Below are 21,742 nucleotides of genomic sequence, written 5' to 3'. Positions count from 1 at the left end.
AAATCTCATTCTTAACAGTACTATGATGATCAGGACTATCATTACTCCATGATATGCGTAGCGACATATCAGTAACGAGCGTTCCCAAGCACATGTGGCAATTCCCACTCAGCAAGACATTGGATAAATGTCCAATAGACTGTTCAGAGGTAATATGCCTCAGTTGCATAAGTGTCCGAGGTTGTCGAATCACATTGCACATTGTGACTCCTGTTACATTACACACATGCTACGGGTTCTTGCAAAGTTCCGGTCTATGCAGTGATTGCACAAATCAGGAATAACCCCACTGCTGCATAGTTCTTGTCGGATTACGTCCAACTGCGGTCATACCAGTTTGGTTTGCGACAGCGATCTACTTCTAATTGCGGAGCAAAGGGTTATGTTACAAGAATATTTGCCAACAATCACATGATTGCAACACGAATAATGTTCAGATATAAATTGTTTTCCGTATAGTAGTAAGACGATTCTATTTAACTCACTAAAGGAAATGAAAAGTGTCACACTATGAAGCGCCAGCCCGATATTAATCAAAGTTTGAGGAACTTGTTCATCACACAGCAAGTTCCATTCTAATCTCATCTTCATCATCAACATAAACATGAGGTGTGATCACCAATGGCCCGAATAGACTTTGAACTGATTGTGGCATTGAAGCAAACAGCTTCTTGTTGTTACCGCGAGGAATTTCTTACCGTGGCCGAAATACATGCTGCGGCTGTTCATGAATATTGCTACCCGAAGGCTGGTATGAAAATGTTGCATTCCAGACGTGCCGAATTGGTGGAAAATCAAGGGACCGGGCAGGCTAGTCAAAGATTCACACATTCCCAACGCATTTGCAGTGTGAACTGCAGTTTGGGATCTTGCGTCATCGTGCGTGAATATGCTTTGTTTTCCTGGCCATGAAGAGCATGAAAATGGGATTTACCATCTTTGTTATATACTCACGACCATGAAGCTTCTCTTCCTCAATTGTGCTATCATTCCGATTGTCATTTCAATAGCTCCCAACTCCTCAATTCCAAGAATTGGAGAGGCTACATATATCGACAATCACTACTTCCTATGACCTTGCACCAGGTCGTCTTCCTACATGCTTGACATCGATATGACAGTCACAAACTGGAGTTAGGCCCATAATTCAACACCACAGAATGCCATACGATTTTCTGGTTGATTGTGGCTCTACACCACGCAGTCTGTGTTGTCTGCTGTATAGTGTCAATGATAAACGATGTATGGTATCTCGAGATTTCTACCCATCTTCCAGTAATCTGCCGTGGTGATACTCCACCCGTAACCTCTGCCCAGATTTCAGCTGTTCTCATCTGTCTGTTCTTTGGAACCAATCGAACCACAGTACGATCTTTCCATGGTGTAATCGTTCTGAAACGAGCCGTGCCAACCCTTCTTGTCACAATGATACCTTGAATCCATCTTGTTATCGCTTGTTCTACAGTCATTTATATTACATCCGGCTGTCGGAATGATGCTCTCATGTCAATCGTGCCAATGATTCGACATTCCACAAACTCTGAAGGTCTGCGATAAACTGCAATTGCTCATCCATAGGGCATAATGCTTTAGGATCACAACCCAAAACTTTGCAGTGAAGTTAGATATATTTAACAGCCATCATGTATTCACACCTTTTCTCATCTGTAGAAATGGCTTTTTCCTGTATTGGAAACAGAGAAAATGAACTCGCATAAGGATGAAATTTTAATCAACATATTCCGCAAGTCTGACAGTACTGAAGTATCCCTTTGGTAGTGTTCGATGAAGTGTTGATGGTGTATCACTTTCAGGCTCTGTATGTGTAGTTGATGCTTCAGAAAGAAAAAGTGGGCTGTCTAATGAACTGAAGCATTTACAGTTTAATCAATTCAATGTATATTCATTGTGGTTTTTTAAGAGAGTAATTATAATAATTAAGACAAAAGAAAGTATCAGTGTCTCTCACAGGCTTCGAGTTAAGAAGTTAGAAGCTGTTAGAGTCCTCCCTGTGGTGTCAGAATAATATCGTCAAAGGAAAATAAATGTCAATATGTCATGCTTCACTCGACTACTTGTATTTTTCCTCAATACATAAGCGGCCAGTTTCTATCTTCTACAGCACAGAATTAATATTTTCCTTAATTGTTTCCACGTAGGACATCAACCACCATATTTTTGAAACGCGAACTGCTAAGATAACCAATTAATGGAAAGGTCTGTCGGCTGTGGATACGTATAGAGATTCAGCAATAATGACTGTAAATTATGGTGTCGACTGCCTGTCGTTCCGGCTATGCGTAGGAAATGTATTCGCGCTGACACCGTTTGAAGACGTGTAGCGTGCTATCTACTACGTGATGGGTAAGCCACATACACTGCTGGCGTCTTCATTACGTCAAACACTGGGTAGCTCTGCATTAAAGTGCTCTATGTGATTCGGGCCCAACGAATACATAAAATAATTTGCACGCTGTCTGCACAGTGCGGCCTACCTGCAAAATGGGACGGTCTCTGGGGGCTAACACTGTTAACGAAAATGAGGACACTGCCCATAAATCTAACACATTCCTCCGTTGCCTCCGTACATTACCATCATTCAATGACCAACCTTAATGTGTTAAGTTTACCGTGATGTTTTTGCATTCTTAGTGATACCCATACAGTCTTTCATTCTTCTTACACCATACTTGTTATTACTGTGGTGTCACCGCCAGACAGCACACTTGCTAGGTGGTAGCCTTTAAATCGGCCGCGGTCCGTTAGTATACGTCGGACTCGCGTGTCGCCACTATCAGTGATTGCAGACTGAGCGCCGCCACACGGCAGGTCTAGTCGAGAGAGACTCCCTAGCACTCGCACCAGTTGTATAGCCGACTTTGCTAGCGATGATTCACTGACTACATACGCTCTCCTTTGCCGAGACGACAGTTTAACATAGCCTTCAGTTACGTCATTAGCAAGGCACCATATTCAGTTACTATATGTCTTCTGAACAGATAATATTGTGAATCATGTACCGTCAAGAGCGACGTTCATCATTAATGGATTAAAGTTAAGTATCAAATTAGCTATGTCCGCTTTCTGAATTCTAATTCCTTGTCATGTTCCAGACCTCACGTCAGTAGAGTCCTTCCCTCCTCACGCCAGCCTGCGTGAGGTAAAACGTGTGCATTTCGGCTTCTTCCCGTAACACGGTGTTGGCGCTTCTGCCAACACAACAATTACCATGTACGTTTCGGGGAGGAAAATTTGTTAGTCCTTCTCTGCATATCGTCCAGTTTGCCAGATTGCTCGATGCACTGAACCGGGATTTGTCTGGAATGCGCGTTCTGGCCGTCCTTCGTTGATTGCAGGCACGATGCGCAATACGCGTAGACAACCTGGCATGCAGTCGGTGGAAGAGCTTGTGTGGCCTTAATCTCACTAGCGCTTTAATCACCCACGTTACCCTAGGAACAATATGATGATCACTGTCCTCTCACACCCAAACCTCCAAATGTCCAAATGTCAGACACTCAAATAGGTACCAAACGTTGCATGTCGTTAGAGTAACAACCAAAACATCGATTTAGTTGGTGCTATGTGTTGTCGTCCGTTGGAAGATGCGTAAACGGTAACTGAGAGTAACACTGCAACTACGGAGGACATGAAAAGCGTATCTCTGAGGAGTTGTTTAGCAGACGTCGCGAGGGCGAGTTGGTAGAGTGTGAGGCCGTAGTATCAAAGGTTCCGATTTCAACCCCTACAGATGACAACTTTTTTTAACTGTTCAGGAGTGAAACTGTTATACGTGAAAACATTTTCCTGGCATGTGGAAGGACTTTGGCGTTTTTTGCCATGTCCTTTTGTCAGTCTGCTTTCGCTTCGTTAGTTGCAAGAAACAAACCTATAGGGTTCATTTGCATAGGAAGGTGTGATATTCTGTCGCACATGCCGATAGAACACCATACCTATCTATACAAATGTGCCCTATAGGTTTGCTACTTTCAACCAACGAAGCGAAAGCAGACTGCCAAAGGAACATTGCTACAAACTCCGAAAAGTGCATTTACATGTCAGGAAAGTGTTGTCACATATAAGAGTTTCACGCATAAACAGTTAAAAAATTTGCAGTAGTGGGGTTTGAAAAGGAGACCTTTTGTACGACGACCTCACGCTCTACCAAGTCACTCACGCGAGACCTACAACGCAACTGCTCACAGATAAGCTTTTCCTGTGTTCCGTAGTTCTTGTGTTCCTTTTAACAACCATTTATGCACGTTCTAATAGACGGCAGCACATAGCACGCACTAAGTAGGTGTTTTGGCTGATATTCTATCGACATACAACGTTCGGTATCGATCTGAGTGTCTGAGATCTGGAGTTTTGGTGTGAGAGGACAGTGATCATCAATTGTTCCAGGGGAAACGAGGCTGATAAAAGCACTAGTAAGATTAAGTGGAGTAGTGGAGTTTTCCGTTGGATTATGTACAGATTTATTTCTTTGTAAAACTCACCAAATCTTTCTGGAAGGATTTTTTAGTATACAATGTTCACCGTGAATGGTGGTGTTTCCCCTCTGTGGCCTCTAGGTTGCACAAACATACCTCTTCATCTGGTAGCGGCACTTTATTTCGGTTGTTATATCACACTTTTTTTTTCTTAATGAGTCAGAAGACGCATTCTAGCTGTCCTCCAACCGGACTATTCACTACACCCATTAATTTCAATTGATAGCTTATGCACGCGAAAGTCTGCTCGTGCTGCAATCTGTATACTGACGGTGAAACGTTTTCATGGGTAAGTGAGCTTACGGCAAGTTGAAAGAGAGACGCAGGGAAAAAGAGGGTATATATACATTCGTATTATAAACCTCTTTCTCTCGGAAATTTCGCTTTTTCATACCTCCTCTGTATTACCACAGATACGTGTCACAGATCCCATTTGTACTAAAGTTGCAGTACACGCGAAGTGCCTATTCGCTGCCACCGCCCTGAGTGGAGTGCATAAGTTCTAATAAATTTTCACCAACCTACAGTCTTCTACAGTTCTTGTCCCCTGCGCAGAAAACAGCATGCAGGTCGTCAATCCGTTATCTTGAGGCTGTAAGAAACTCTTAGCGAGGAATTGATATTATGTGAACAATTAAATTTCCAATTAGTTTGTGTATATGGGATGCCACTAGCTTTTATTGGCAGAACACGAGAAACTGCACAATTACATTTCACTTTAGAGTCACAAATAATTTCCAGTCTTCAACAAAATAATGAACTCCCTATTTCCGTAACTACTATCAGAGTGTTCTCAACTGCCGGCCGCGGCAGACAACATGTCTGCCCTCCGACACTGCCGAACCAGCTATGATCTTACAGCCGAACCACTTCTTGCAGGCGGCCGGAGTGGTGCGGTTCTAGGCGCTACAGTCTGGAGCCGAGCGACCACTACGGTCGCAGGTTCGAATGCTGCCTCGGGCTTGGGTGTGTGTGATGTCCTTAGGTTAGTTGGGTTTAATTAGTTCTAAGTTCTAGGCGACTGATGACCTCAGAAGTTAAGTCGCATACTGCTGAGAGCCATTTGAACCACTTCTTCCACCATCCAATTTCGGTGCGATCCGAAGATCTCCTCAGTGCCGTCTGCCTTTTCGTTTAGCAGTTGCTTATTATTCTGAAGGTTATTAATACTTCTAAAATAATGGAATAATAGTACGCTATTGAGAGATGTTGTAATTTGAAATGCAAGTAAATACGCTGTTTAATTTGTCTAATACTAATACCAGAAGTTTATCATTTTGAGGCTCAACTTCCGAACGCAGCAGCCAATCGTGGAGAAGGACCAGAATTTAAGCGGTCTTTCTCATGATACCCGTACCGAACAAACCACCTTGCATCGGTACATGACACCACATTACGTCACCTTGCCACTACTGCCTTCTCATCTTCTCTAAGAAGAGCTTCTTGTAACTGAATATGATGGCTGTAAAGCCAAAAATATTACAGACTCTAGTAGCACCGATGAGTCTACCGCCGGAATAGACAGCTTGGTGGTATTATGTACCGGTAGCTTGATGCATTCGTATCTCTACTCTGGAAATTTAGTTCTTCGTTAAATATCCTGCGAATTAGTCAGGCTCTTTGCACCAACGTCAGTCTTTGTGTAGAACGAGAATGGAGACTAGGGTTTATCATCCCGTCCACGATTAAGTTTTTTGGGGAAGAGCACATGCTCATTTTGCTGAAAGATGGGAAATAAAATCCACCGTGTCATTTGAAAAGACCCAGCCCGCTATATGCCGTAATTGATTTAAGGAAACTACGGAAAACCTAAATCCCAATGGCCAGATGATGGCTTCAGTATCTGTCCTTCCGCCCCAGTGTTTTATTATCGTTCCACGTCGCTTGGGCAGATTATTTATAGTCCGACTTCATATATTTAGTATTCTTCTTTCCGTGTGCTTATACTGATAGTGCACTGCGAAAGATTATCAGATATTTGCGACTTCTCTCGCTGAATAAGGGTATTGGCAGCTGTAAGCCCTTACAAACACCACGATGTCATAATCAATTCATTGTAGTCACAGTGTAACTAGCCGGCCAGAGTGGCCGTGCGGTTCTAGGCGCTACAGTCTGGAACCGAGCGACCGCTCCGGTCGCAGGTTCGAATCCTGCCTCGGGCATGGATGTGTGTGATGTCCTTAGGTTAGTTAGGTTTAATTAGTTCTAAGTTCTAGGCGACTGATGACCTCAGAAGTTAAGTCGCATAGTGCTCAGAGCCATTGGAACCATTTTCACAGTGTAGCTAAGAAAAATCGATAACGTGTACTTCCACAAACTGAATGCCTTAATATTTTAGGGTCAAAATTTTACAGACAGGGGAGGGCCTTAAACGTAGTAGTTTGAGGTAAGGAACCACAGTTAGGGAATGAATATTTCAGGTGGTAACAGGTATCGAATGAGCATTGTGTGTGAGGCACGTGTCTGTAAACAGCCTATGTTTCTGTAAAGTTGTTGGAGGCATTACCGTGAAAAGCAATACACTATCGTGTATGTTGTAGCAAAAAAATGGTTCAAATGGCTCTGAGCACTATGCGACATAACATCTGAGGTCATCAGTCCCCTAGAACTTAGAACTACTTAAACCTAACTAACCTAACGACATCACACACATCCATGCCCGAGGCAGGATTCGAACCTGCGATCGTATCGGTCTATGTTGTAACAGTGGTGGATCTTTCTTTATGAGGTTAAATGAAGCCACTGGTTTATGAAACACCAGTGAAGTAGGAGAAGAAGCGCTCGGTTGGCTCGTAACTACCTGTCCCATTGTGCAAGATAAAACAGGAATATTTGAGAAAATGTCCAAACATTTTCTGTGCCGTTGTGAAGCATCCACAGCGGCCGGCCGTCGTCACTATAATTAGTTGTTATAAGGTGATGCTGCGATGAAAAGTGTAAGTAATTTATGTCAATTAAAAACTAAACTCTTATTTCCGACCACTAGTTCCTTACTCTCAGAATACTTAATTTAGAAATCATAACTATCTGTATAAGGTACCACGAATCTGACAGGTCACTTCACCGAGAAATATTAACTGCCTGTGTAAGAATCCCTAAGAAGAAGAGAGGGAAACAAAATGAAAATTAATCCAATTTGTCAGCACGACGTTGCGTCAGCGTTTTCTTTGATGCTTGCACTGATTCAGCTGGGAAAGGTGGCATGAAACCGCTGTAACCTCTCCTGTTGTAACTGGTCCTTGATATCCTGGATACTGACTCTGGGCCGAATTTGACTTCTCAGCTGGTCCCATACATGTTGTATAGCTTTGGAGATCCGGAGATAATGCTGGCCACGGGAGTACCTCAGCATCACGTAGATAGTCCGTAGAGACTAGAATTATTCTAAATAGTCTTCACGGGTTTTTCTGCTTAAAAAAATCGCACAACGATACTGTCGCATGAGAGGTAACACATGAGGACGATGGATGTCGGGATTGTTCCGTCACAGGTCCCTCAATCACTACCAGTTGTGGCCTGAAGTCGTGCCCAACGACTCCCCACAACATTACAACATGATTAACACCGCTATCTCTCTTCAAAACAATTGAAGAATAGGATCATCAACCAGTCTCTGACATACTCGCAGCCGATGGTTATCCAGGAGAGTGCCAAACGGAGATTCATCACTGAACACACTGTGGCGCTATTGGTCAGCAATCCATGCTTCCTGGACACGGCACCGCTCCAACCGCAGCTGTTTGAATTGTGGGATTACTGGCATGCTGCGCATGTCACGGTAATTCCCTAGTCCGGCTGCTACTGATCTCAGACCAGTCTTGCGGAGTGGCGCAAAATGTAGCAGGGAGTTTGTTATTTGTTCTCAGATGGCAGCCGTAGATGTGAAGGGGTTACCATGTGCTTGGTGAACAAAACGGTGATCCTTTCTTGTGGTGGTCAACCGTGGTCGACCAGAATGTTGGCGACGAGTATGCCTGTCCTCATCTTCCCACACAGTCCAACATTGAGCCAATCTCGCATCAGAATGCCCCACAAATCTGGGTACTGCACGATCTGATCAGGCGGCCATATGAAGACCCAAACGGCGTCCCCTTTCAAGCTCTGTCAGGTACTGATAACGTAGCCTCGAACGAGTATGCGGCATCTCTATGTCCTCCATAGTGATCACACAGCACCTCACACTGTTCGGATCCCTTATATACTCGGCAAGGGCTGGTAACAACACTAAACATGAACAACACCGAACAAGAACATCACAAAGGTACGCCGGTGGCTATTATACCTGTCACAGTGAATCGCAACTGTGATCGGTTAATACCCGCTGATGGTGTGTTCGTGTACGAAGTTACACTGACATCAGACGCTTCTTCTGTGTGCTTCAGTTCTTTGTCAAGCAGTGTATATGTCCCACTGTACCACACTGCTAAACAAAACCGAATGTAGCCTACCTTAGGTGATATCTCCGAGCTAAGACTAAGCGTTCATTAAATAAATTCCAGCTGTCTCATTCCCCATGGTACAGTTCCGGCTCTATTAGGCCGTACTCGTTATTCATAATTTTTCACTAAATGCCAAGAATGTTAGTGATAAGTAAAATGAGAGATTATACATGCAGCAAAAATTGCACAATCATCCGCACTGGGTACTGTTACGTTTAACACTGGAATCGGTGTAAATAATGAACAAATTTGGGACACAGGTAGTTCGTACTTCCCCGTGTGGTCTAACGCGAGGGAATGGTTAGCCTACCTCCCATCCAGACATGTTGTTGTTGTTGTGGTCTTCAGTCCTGAGACTGGTTTGATGCAGCTCTCCATGCCACTCTATCCTGTGCAAGCATCTTCATCTCCCAGTACGTACTGCAGCCTACATCCTTCTGAATCTGCTTAGTGTATTCATCTCTTGATCTCCCTCTACGATTTTTACCCTCCACGCTGCCCTCAAATACTAAATTGGTGATCCCTTGATGCCTCAGAACATGTCCTACCAACCGGTCCCTTCTTCTTGTCAAGTTGTGCCACAAACTCCGTTTCCCCCCAACCCTATTCAGTACCTCCTCATTAGTTATGTGATCTACCCATCTAATCTTCAGCATTCTTCTGTAGCACCACATTTCGAAAGCTTCTATTCTCTTCTTGTCTAAACTATTTATCGTCCATGTTTCACTTCCATACATGGCTACACTCCATACAAATAATTTCAGAAACGACTTCCTGACACTTAAATCTATACTCTATGTTAACAAATTTCGCTTCCTCAGAAACGCTTTCCTTGCCGTTGCCAGTCTGCATTTTATATCCTCTCTACATCGACCATCATCAGTTATTTTGCTCCCCAAATAGCAAAACTCCTTTACTACTTTAAGTGTCTCATTTCCTAATCTAATTCCCTCAGCATCACGCGACTTAACTCGACTACATTCCATTATCTTCGTTTTGCTTTTGTTGATGTTCATCTTATATCCTCCTTTCAAAACACTGTCCATTCCGTTCAACTGCTCTTCCAAGTCCTTTGCTGTCTCTGACAGAATTACAATGTCATCGGCAAACCTTAAAATTTTTATTGCTTCTCCTTGGATTTTAATACCTACTCCGAATTTTTCTTTTGTTTCCTTTACTGCTTGCTCAATATACATATTGAATAACATTGGGGAGAGGCTACAACCCTGTCTCACCCCCTTCCCAACCACTGCTTCCCTTTCATGTCCCTCGACTCTTATAACTGCTATCTAGTTTCTGTACAAATTGTAAATAGCCTTTCGCTCCCTGTATTTTACCTCTGCCACCTTCAGAATTTGAAAGAGAGTATTGCAGTCAACATTGTCAAAAGCTTTCTCTAAGTCTACAAAAGCTAGAAATGTAGGTTTGCCTTTTATTAATCTAGCTTCTAAAATAAGTCGTAGGGTCAGCATTGCCTCACGTGATCCCATATTTCTATGGAATCCAAATTGATCTTCCCCGAGGTCAGCTTCTACCAGTTTTTCCATTCGTCTGTAAAAAATTTGCGTTACTATTTTGCAGCCGTCACTTATTAAACTGATAGTTCGGTAATTTTCACATCTGTCAACGCCTGCTTTCTTTGGGATTGGAATTATTGTATTCTGCTTGAAGTCTGAGGGTATTTCGCCTGTCTCATACATTTTGTTCACAGGATGGTAGAGTTTTGTCGGCACTGGCTCTCCCAAGGTTGTCAGTAGTTCTAATGGAATGTTGTCTACTCCCGGGGCCTTGTTTCGACCTAGGTCTTTCAGTGCTTTATCAAACTCTTTACGCAGTATCATATCTCCCATTTCATCTTCATCTACATCCTCTTCCATTTCCATAATATTGCCCTCAAGTACATCGCCCTTGTATAGACCCTCTACTTACTCCTTCCACCTTTCTGCTTTCCGTTCTTTGCTTAGAACTGGGTTTCCAACTGAGCTCTTTATATTCATACAAGTGGTTCTCTTTTCTCCAAAGGTCTCTTTAATTTTCCTGTAGGCAGTATCTATCTTACCCCTGGTGAGATAAGCCTCTACATTCTTCCATTTGTCCTCTAGCCATCCCTGCTTAGCCATTTTGCACTTCCTGTCGATCTCATTTTTGAGACGTTTGTATTCCCTTTTGCCTGTTTCATTTACTGCGTTTTTATATTTTCTCCTTAAATTCCCACCTTTTTGCAGTTTCTTCAGTTTTAATCTACAGTTCATAACCAATCCTGACATAGAGCGAGAAAATGATCTAACCACAACAAAATACCTCTCCATCTTGGGAATAACTGCAGTACTATCGCAGTAATAAGTACAGATACGAGTACAAGATAGCTGAAAGAAAATTATAAATTTAGCACAACGCGAAAATAAAAACAGTTGCGACGTGAACAAGTACTATTTTTACGCTTGCTGCATTAAACCGGGGCGCTCTTGCTATCTTTTGACGATTCAGCTGTGTACAACTCGTTTTAACTACAGGCACCTCAAATTCTTTCTCAGTCGAGGTAGAACTCCTCACTACTAACGATTGTCACCCGTGTGCTCGCAGGAAACATGTGGGCACAGAACTGGGCAGCACTGACCGACGTGGTGATGCCGTCGGCGAGCCGGTTCGATATCGGCCGTATGTTGCGCCAGCACGGTATGACCGTGATGTCGATGGTGCGCTCCGCTGAGGACATGTACGTGTCCATGGGGCTGCCCAAGATGCCGGAATCCTTCTGGAAGCGGTCGCGCTTCGAGCGCACCGCCCTCGGAAACGTGAACTGCCACGGTACCGCTGCCAACATGTTCCAGGATCACGACTACAGGTAAGCCACTGCACGCGCAACAAGTAACCGAGAAGCTCACACAGAGGCCAAAGGGAAAACTACACCATCCACCTGAACGTACTCATCTTTCAGAAAGAGCGGTCGGATTTTGAAGTCTTTGGCTCATTTGATACACAGTGTAGAGATTAGTAATCAGTGCAAAAGTAGATCCAGTTTTAGAAATGTGATATCGTAACTACATTAGCATAAATATTAACTACTGAAAAATACTAAAAACAGCTAGAGTCGATGGAAATGTATTGCAAGACTACACGAGAGTTTATATTTTCAATTGAAATGTTTTTACATAATTCACACGTAGATATATGCAAAAACTCTTCATTAAATTCGGTAGTTGCAACAGATACCAGTAATCGAATGCTTTTATAACCCACTATGCATCAAGTTAATGTTCATTGGTTCAGTAATTAAATTCTCTCACCAAACAAGTTTACAGATTTTCCAGATACCAGCTTAACGTTACTAGCAAAATGTTATTAAGCTCCGCGATCTTCTAGCGGGAAAGCTGTTGTACGCCGTACGTACAAAAGTTATACCGCCACCTTACTCTTTCACAGCCCCCAAAAGGAGTGAAACTGTTTAACTCATTCCAAGCCAAATGCAGTTGCACTTAGTTGCCCTGTACGGGGAACCCAGAACTTAATAGCCCACTAACCCTCTTAGTCTTACGAAGAAGTGCGTGACCTCGAAAGCTCAGAACCACGCGGAAGTGTGCTTAAAATATAAATCGTTCGTCCCATAGGCAATGGTATGAGCCACTCGCATGCAAAACACAAGAGACATTTGAATGATGAGCTATTCGAGGTCCAGGAGAGGAACTTTGATAACAAGAAGAAAGGAAAATATCGATATAAGAAGACCAAAAACACGCAGAAGACAACAAAATATTGCCAAGTTCTTGATGATTACTTCTTTAGGCAATATAATCTCTGCTGAGAGGAGCCGTTGATTTTGTAACACAAGAATGTGAAAAACAGCAAGAAAATTGCACGATCGTCATTTCATCATCAAACTTCACTCTGCGCTATATAATCATATTTCTGTGATGAAATGCTAGCCTATGTTACAATATGCTTGAGAAAGATAGAATATGTCACTGACATACCAATGTCATTGCTTAAAACTGTAATTAGTGTGGCATTTGACACTGGATTGCTCGAATGCAAAAGTCAGGTTGAATGTGAAAAAGTGGCTTTAGTCAGACGTGCATATTGTTCTGTTCAACTTTTCTTTGACCACTTTATCGATATCTCATATCAGCGCATTCAATACTGAATAACTGTGCGACTCTATCAGGTCGATAGAAAAAGTTTACTGTTCAGATAGCGTTATCATTTTAAGCAGAGGGAAATAAAGCAATAAGTCATGATATTGAAATGTATGTGTTTTTGGTCTTACTATATTGATATTTTGTTTCTTATGTTAGCAACGTTCCTCTTTTAGACCTTCAGTAGGTGATTATCCACACGTCTCTCGACGTAAGTCGTGCAGTTTTGCACACAAATGGCTCGTTCCACTGTTTTAGGGATGAGCGATTTATATTCTAAGGATATTTTTGTGCTGTTTTGAGCGTTCAAGGTAACGCACTTCCTTTGTTAGTAGAAAGGCTGGTGCTGAGGTTTCTTGCTAGAATTCCATCCTTTCACGTTAAGCGCACACGGGTGTTCCCTTCCATATTCCTTCAAGAGACTAATATGACACTAACACTACATTTATATTGAAAAATAAATATACCTTTAATTGGACACAACAATGTTTCATCATGTTGTAAATTTCAGTTTGTTTTATATTTACTCCTAGGAGCTTTTAGAGCTTTTGTACTCATGAATTTGCCTACTTCAAGGCTAGTTTTGAAAGTAGTTAATTTTCCTGCACCACTGCTCAAGATGGCGTGGCATGGCCGAAACATCTAATTTCTTGTTTCAATTTGTGTTACTGTGCCGGAAAATAATCTGCTTTCGAGACAAGCATTTGAAGAATCACTTAGATTTCCAATAGGAGTGAAATTTCGTTTATTTTTCAGAATTTGACGAGTTTGATTCTTAAACAATGGAAAGTAATTTCAGATTTACTTTACTTTTCTGCAGAATGCTTTACTGCGCAGAAGTCTCAAGAGAAGATTATGAAGTCATCCACCATGAGATGGGACACATTGAGTACTACATGGCATATGAAAATCAGCCCACTATTTTCCGGGTAAGATATGCTACATGTAACTACCTTTGACCTAAGGCAGAGGTATCCAGTCCGCGACCCGTGAAACGCATGTGGCCCAAAGCAAGAAACAAAGCGGCCGAAGAAGAGAGCATAATAGTGAAATCTCATGCATAAAATGTGAAATTAATTCCATCTTGCTTTTTAGAATAATGAATTGTAAATTAATAAGTGTTAACTATAAAACTCCGACCGTCCCCATTCTTTTTTTTTTTGCCTCAGAGGTTGTTGTTAGCGTTAAGTATACTACGTGCGGCCCAAAAACATTTGTCTTTTCCATTGGGGCCCAGTTAAGCTATAAGGATGGCCACACCTGCCATATAGAATGTTACTATAGTCAACCTGTGTTTGGAAGTCGCCTAAAAATGAAACATCACATGGTATATTGAAACTATAGGGACAAAACTTAGGAGCTCATTCCTCAAACTGAGAGGACAAAATATTTCTTATGAACTTATGTGCAGGAATGAACAGCGGGTCTGAAATGGAACATGTATTACACAGCTGCACTAAGCATACCATTACAGCAATACTGTAGACAGTTTTACGGCACTTGGTTGAGAGACTGGGTTCATTCACATGAGGGGTAAGGCTCAAATACTCGTCGCATAACGCAGAATTAGTTTTCCAGTTGTTTCCTTAATTTGAGAAGGTAAATAATGAAATGTGAAGCTACCACTTTTAACAGTTCAGTGTAATGCTCTTTCACTATCTATAACCGATTACCGTGCAGTCACTTTCTCGTCTATCGCCCAAAAATATCATTTCCGTATTAATGTTAAGAACTAGAGCTTACTACAAAAATGATCTCCTTTTCGCTTTTTGCATGCTGTTTGTTAATATTGATTTTTTTTGTTTGTTTGCTTAATACACGCTGTCTTTTATTATGTATTGAAAGCTTTAGTTAAGTAAAGAATCACTACATTCTAAGGAACTTAGGGATGCTAACTCGTATTCAATACATGAAGGAGTTCAGTGTCCATAACGCTGTGATGAGTGGTAACGTGTCTTGTAGACTTTCGCCGTTCCGTGCATTTTACGACCATCGTGATTCGTTCAGGCCAAGCAGCTCCATGAAATATTTAATGATCATTTTGCGCTCGAATCAGTTATTTTTATGGTCTTACAGCTTGTCACTTGCAAGCTATAGAAAAGTAGCAATAGCTTCGGAAATATTGATTTGCGTAAAAAAATGTTACACGTCTTTCAGTATAATCTGACGTCGACTGATTTATCGTAGATATCGAAAAGACATAATGTGTATGTTTCATTATTTGGTTCTCTCAAGGAATCTTGTCGATGACCTGCTCGTACAGATTAATGTGCTCCGCGGTAGCTCGCGATGCAGGAAGATGGAATAGACCCAGATAAATCCACGTGATGGGCTGACGGCCATTGTTGTGGTTCGTCTATCAGCCTGAGTATAGTTTTTAGGTGGTTTCCCACATTCGTTTACTGATATGCTGGGCTGGTCCCCAATATCGCCCTCATAAAATAAGTATATCACGTTAGGAAGCTTCACACTTTCGCCGTGTAACTGCGCCTCCTGAATCGATAATGACCTCAGCCCGGTGAGGAAGAGAGTTAACAGATTTCTCCAGTATAACAGTCATTAAAACTTCCTGGCAGATTAAAACTGTGTGCCCGACCGAGACTCGAACTCGGGACCTGTGCCTTTCGCGGGCAAGTGCTCTACCATCTGAGCTACCGAAGCACTACTCACGTCCGGTACTCACAGCTTTACTTCTGCCAGTATCTCGTCTCCTACCTTCCAAACTTTACAGGAGCTCTCCTGCGAACCTTGCAGAACTAGCACTCCTGAAAGAAAGGATATAGCGGAGACATGGCTTAGCCACAGCCTGGGGGATGTCTCATTCTGGATAACACTCATTGATGATTACATTCCGTTGACCTGCAAAATTGCGGGTTTGTTGACTGCTCCGTTTTACCTTCCGTTCCAAGTACTCCCCGAATGTATATGGGAGATTTGAGTTCCGATAGTTGATGTGTAACAAGGTGCATCAGCATTCATCAAACCGGAATCCTATTCGTACAGCTTTGAAAATCGCGGACAACGCTGTGGTCGACCCCCATCTCTTAACGACCAAGAGCAGAGGCGTTTGCGTGGAGTTGTCATTAGCTAATAGACAAGCTATACTAGGTGAAATAACTGCAGAAATCAGTGAGGAGGTACGATGAATGCGTCCATTAGGACAGTGCGGCCAAATTTGGCGTTAATCGTCTATAGCAGCAGACGACAGATGCGAGTGACTTTGATAACAGCACGACATCGCCTGCAAAGCCTCTGCTGTGCTCATGACCACTTCGGTTGGAACCTAAACGACTGGAAAACTGTGGCCTGGTAAGGTGAGTGCTGATTTCAGTTGTAAGAGCTGATGGTAGGGTTCGAGCGTGGCACAGACCCCACGAGGCCGAGGACCCAAGTTGTCAACAAGGCAACGTGCAAGCTGGTGGTGGCTCCATAATGGTGTGGGCAGTGTTCTCATGGAATGGACTGAATCCTCTGGTCCAACTGAACCGATCATTTACTAGCAATGGTAATTTTTGCTACTTGGAGACCATTTAGATGGAATTGTTATGGGTGACAATGGACCATGTCACTTGGCGACAATTGTTCGCGATCGGTTTGAAAAACATTCTGGACAGTTCGAGCGAATGGTTTGGCCGCCCAGATCGCCCGACGTGAATCCCATCAAACATTTGTGGGACATAATGGAGATGTCACGTCTAGTGGATATGTTGAACAGACCGCACTGATACACCAACAAATGTTGAAATGTGTGTGAATTCCTAAGGGATGAAACGGCTGAGGTCATCGGATCCCAGACTTGTACACTACTTAAACTAAGTTATGCTACGAACAACACACACACACACACACACACACACACACACACACACACATACAATCACACCCATGCCCGAGGGAGGACTCGAACCTCCGGCGGGAGGGGCCGCGCATTCCGTGACATGGAGACACAAACCGCGCGGCTAAGACACCAACAATTGGTCGTAATACCTATGGCGCGGTTATGAGCACGGCCATACCCGATAGCTGCTTTGTGCTATCCTGTAACGTCTTCAGGTCGACCCATTTTACTGCGCTGATTCGACAGATCTGATTGACACGAACACAACATTTTACTGCCGTGAATTACGTCAGCAGTGGAATCACATGATTGAATGCTACCGCTTCTACATCATCTACAGCTACCATTGTGCTGTTTAAAGAGAATGAATAATACTATAGCTGATAGTTTAAGGCACAGACACAGTTAGAAGTAAGGTAACACACAGAACAATGTTTACACGCTTCATAAACAGATGGTGCACTTGGCTTCCCTTCTTGGGTTAACTGATGGCTGGAGGACAGGAAGGAAACATGGCTACTAAGTTGAAATAAAAATCACGTTCGCTAAATCATAAAAATAGCGCCCGCGTACTACGGGATAAACGCTAGGAAAGAGATTAGAGCTCCTCATGGCAAGTTTATTTGTTGCAATTTATATTTGACCTGCCACCTATTGATTAATAGAGGCTCGTGTTTTCTCAGTATTAAATCGTATATACTGTATGACTGAAATTAAGTTTATTTGTTTCATTAGTGTTTTAAAAAAGTTGCAGCTTTGTATACTTGGAAACTTAAAACTAACTAGGAATAGGAGTTTGTTAAAATTTACAATTTATGAAAGTAGAAGATTAGATAAAAGTAAGATATAAGAGTTTAGATTTGTAGAATGCTACCACCGACGGTGTCCAGGAGGGAATACCTCAGAAAAATTGGGAGTCTCTCGCTCCGCGACATTTACCGCGCGATCTGCTACTTACTGTAATCGAATGGTAAGGGCTAAAACAATACTTTAAGCTTCTCGTCTTCAGATGGGGTAGTTCTGCATCTAGATTAATTTCTCCGTTCCACCTACTCTACATGGTAGCTTGTTAAAATTGTAGAGCCGTCAAAAGGTGCAGGTATCTTTTTCTTTATTTCACGTGTTTCACTTAATCACCGCGAGTGTTTTCAGAACTACGGAAATACAATGCGTTATACCACTTTACAACAAGAAAAGTTAATAGATTCAACATAGAACATGGTAAATTACATTATGTGACCGAGGGCCACTCGTTACAAATATCGGTCTGTGTATAGCGAAGCCGCCACACGTGGAATGGAGTAAGTTGACTGTGTGCAGTTAACGTAAACTCTCTAGTCACGGGCCTTCTAAGATTAAAGAGCAAGTGTTAGGTCAGCCACAGACGGCCCCTGCCAGGCAGACTACACTCAAGACAACCCTCTGTACCATATAACATACACAAGCACTTGCAGGCGCAACCAAGAGGAAACCAGTTCTTCAAAATAAACAGAATTTGCTAGAGACTAATGCGAACCTTTTTATGCAGAGGTCGCCTCACAAACACAGGGAAAGTTGAAGTACTCCGCCGACCTACGCCGGCTTTATAAGGCCAGCGCAGCAGCAGTACAGCCAGGTCCTCGCCGAGCTAGGACCAGCACCGACGGACCTTACCGACGCTCTTAATAAATAGTCGTCTACATGTTATTTGTTTTCTTTGTGTGTATATAGTGATTGTTCGAGAAGTGTAGTTCAGTTAAAAAAACGATATTATACTGAGTGTTCTACAATACTTTCTTCATCAAGATATACTATTTCTTACTGTTTATTCTTATGTAATCCTTATGTAACACTGTAAATGTTCTACCTTCACTGTCGCTGAGGTCGGTCTGCAACATCTGGTCTGTAAGTAATTGCTTTAGGTCCCGTGCGAGCACGCTAGTCAGCTTTCCTGCGACCAACGGTCGCTGTGTAGAAGTACGTGTTCTGGGGTCTGTCTCTCTCTCTCTCTCTCTCTCTCTCCCATAGTCACAATCACCCTCCTGACGGAACTTTACACGCAGCAAATGTTCCAGCTGTCATTTAAATGTTTTATCCTCCTCTTTTCCCTTCTGTTGGGGAAAAATATACAGTGACGGAAAAAATCGCAACATCAAAAAGTAATTAACGTAGAGTAGTGAAGTTTAGCGAATACATTTCCCTATGTAACATATTTTAGTGATTAAAATTGCTAGATCACAGGTTAATGTAAGAGCGAGATAAGCCATTGCAAATATGAAATGCTGTACATTAGTAGCCGGCTTAACCGTCAGAATGTTGAACGCAGGTATGATAACGTGCATGCATCGTGTTGTACAAGTCCGGATGCTAGTTTGTGGGAGGTACGAGCACCTGTTCGATCAGTATAGGGACGGTTAATGCTGTTTGTGCATGACGCAGGAGTTGTCGTTCGATGACAGCCCATATGCGCTAGACTGAAGACAGACCTGGTGATCGCGCAGGCTAAGGTAATATGTCAACACTCTTCAGAACATCTTGGGCTAAAACAGCAGTATGTGGGTGGGCGTTATCGTGTTGAAAAACAGCATATGTAATGCAGTTCATGAATGGCAGCACAACAGGTCGAAAAATAAGATAGACATACAAATTTACAGTCAGGATTCGTGGGATAAACATAACAGTGCTCCTACTGTCATGCGAAATCGCATCCGACACCATAAACCCAGGTGCAGGTGCAGTATGACCAGCACGTAAACAGGTTTATTGGAGCCCTCAGCTGGACATCACACTGCCATCACTGGCACCGAAACAGAACCAGAGTTCATCAAAAAAAAATAACAGACCTCCACCATGCCCTCCAATGGCCCCTCGCCTGACACCACTGAAGTCGCAAATGGTGGTGGTTTGGGGCCAGTGAAATGCACACTACAGGGTGTCTGGCTCGGAGTTTTCCTTGACGTAACCCATTTGTATCAGTTCGTTGTATCACTGTGGTGCCACTGTTGCTCAGATTACTGCTTCAGAGACAGTACGATGCACCCATAGCAATGCGCCGCACATTATGGTCTTCCCTCTTGGTAATGCTACGTGGCATCTGCAGCAGCCCAGTCTCCTTGCGACCGCTCAATCTCATGACCACCGCTGCCAGCAATCATGTACAGTAGCTACATTTCTGCCAAGTGTTTCTGCAGTGTCGCAGAATGAACGTCCATCCTCCACCTATTACGTGACCTCGTGTGAATTGTTGATAATGAAGTCGTTATCGCCTTAAAGGCATCAGATAACCACATCAATCTCCAAAGTAACCAACGTCACGACCGTTACAGCGAGTAACCTGATTTTCATCTTCATAATAACGCTACTAGCGCCATTCTTATGCGACTGGCGCGAAATTTAAACAAACTTCATCTTACAGATGTAGAAACACACCTTTCTTTTATGTCGCACAGCTCCTGCCTGTTGTGATTTTTCCTACCTCAGAGTATAAACGCTTAGGTCCGTTCCGCAGCTGCCCCAGTCCCGTTGCCATGAATTCACTCCTCAGTTTTTGTGCTCTTTCCAGGTGAGTATTTCCTCCAATAATATACACTCCTGGAAATGGAAAAAAGAACACATTGACACCGGTGTGTCAGACCCACCATACTTGCTCCGGACACTGCGAGAGGGCGTACAAGCAATGATCACACGCACGGCACAGCGGACACACCAGGAACCGCGGTGTTGGCCGTCGAATGGCGCTAGCTGCGCAGCATTTGTGCACCGCCGCCGTCAGTGTCAGCCAGTTGGCCGTGGCATACGGAGCTCCATCGCAGTCTTTAACACTGGTAGCATGCCGCGACAGCGTGGACGTGAACCGTGTGTGCAGTTGACGGACTTTGAGCGAGGGCGTATAGTGGGCATGCGGGAGGCCGAATTGCTCAACACGTGGGGCGTGAGGTCTCCACAGTACATCGATGTTGTCGCCAGTGGTCGGCGGAAGGTGCACGTGCCCGTCGACCTGGGACCGGACCACAGCGACGCACGGATGCACGCCAAGACCGTAGGATCCTACGCAGTGCCGTAGGGGACCGCACCGCCACTTCCCAGCAAATTAGGGACACTGTTGCTCTTGGGGTATCGGCGAGGACCATTCGCAACCGTCTCCATGAAGCTGGGCTACGGTCCCGCACACCGTTAGGCCGTCTTCCGCTCACGCCCCAACATCGTGCAGCCCGCCTCCAGTGGTGTCGCGACAGGCGTGAATGGAGGGACGAATGGAGACGTGTCGACTTCAGCGATGAGAGTCGCTTCTGCCTTGGTGCCAATGATGGTCGTATGCGTGTTTGGCGCCGTGCAGGTGAGCGCCACAATCAGGACTGCATACGACCGAGGCACACAGGGCCAACACCCGGCATCATGGTGTGGGGAGCGATCTCCTACACTGGCCGTACACCACTGGTGATCGTCGAGGGGACACTGAATAGTGCACGGTACATCCAAACCGTCATCGAACCCATCGTTCTACCATTCCTAGACCGGCAAGGGAACTTGCTGTTCCAACAGGACAATGCACGTCCGCATGTATCCCGTGCCACCCAACGTGCTCTAGAAGGTGTAAGTCAACTACACTGGCCAGCAAGATCTCCGGATCTGTCCCCCATTGAGCATGTTTGGGACTGGATGAAGCGTCGTCTCACGCGGTCTGCACGTCCAGCACGAACGCTGGTCCAACTGAGGCGCCAGGTGAAAATGGCATGGCAAGCCGTTCCACAGGACTACATCCAGCATCTCTACGATCGTCTCCATGGGAGAATAGCAGCCTGCATTGCTGCGAAAGGTGGATATACACTGTACTAGTGCCGACATTGTGCATGCTCTGTT

The 21,742-nt window shown here is 43.7% G+C and overlaps 1 protein-coding gene across 1 annotated transcript in view; it reads left to right on the top strand.

The window, feature by feature from the left end:
* The window catches only part of LOC126184200 (angiotensin-converting enzyme-like), a 143,001-nt gene that overhangs the window by 84,293 nt on the left and 36,966 nt on the right, over positions 1 to 21,742 (top strand). The window contains exons 4-5 of the mRNA XM_049926568.1: positions 11,516 to 11,777; positions 13,886 to 13,994. Coding sequence (XP_049782525.1) covers positions 11,516 to 11,777; positions 13,886 to 13,994 — 371 coding nt within the window. The remainder of the gene's footprint in view (positions 1 to 11,515; positions 11,778 to 13,885; positions 13,995 to 21,742) is intronic.

This window comes from Schistocerca cancellata, chromosome 4 (assembly GCF_023864275.1).
Source record: "Schistocerca cancellata isolate TAMUIC-IGC-003103 chromosome 4, iqSchCanc2.1, whole genome shotgun sequence".
NCBI classification, from domain to species: Eukaryota; Metazoa; Arthropoda; class Insecta; order Orthoptera; family Acrididae; genus Schistocerca; species Schistocerca cancellata.
Note: the sequence above shows the minus strand (reverse complement) of the source record. Positions and strands in the feature narration are given on the sequence as shown.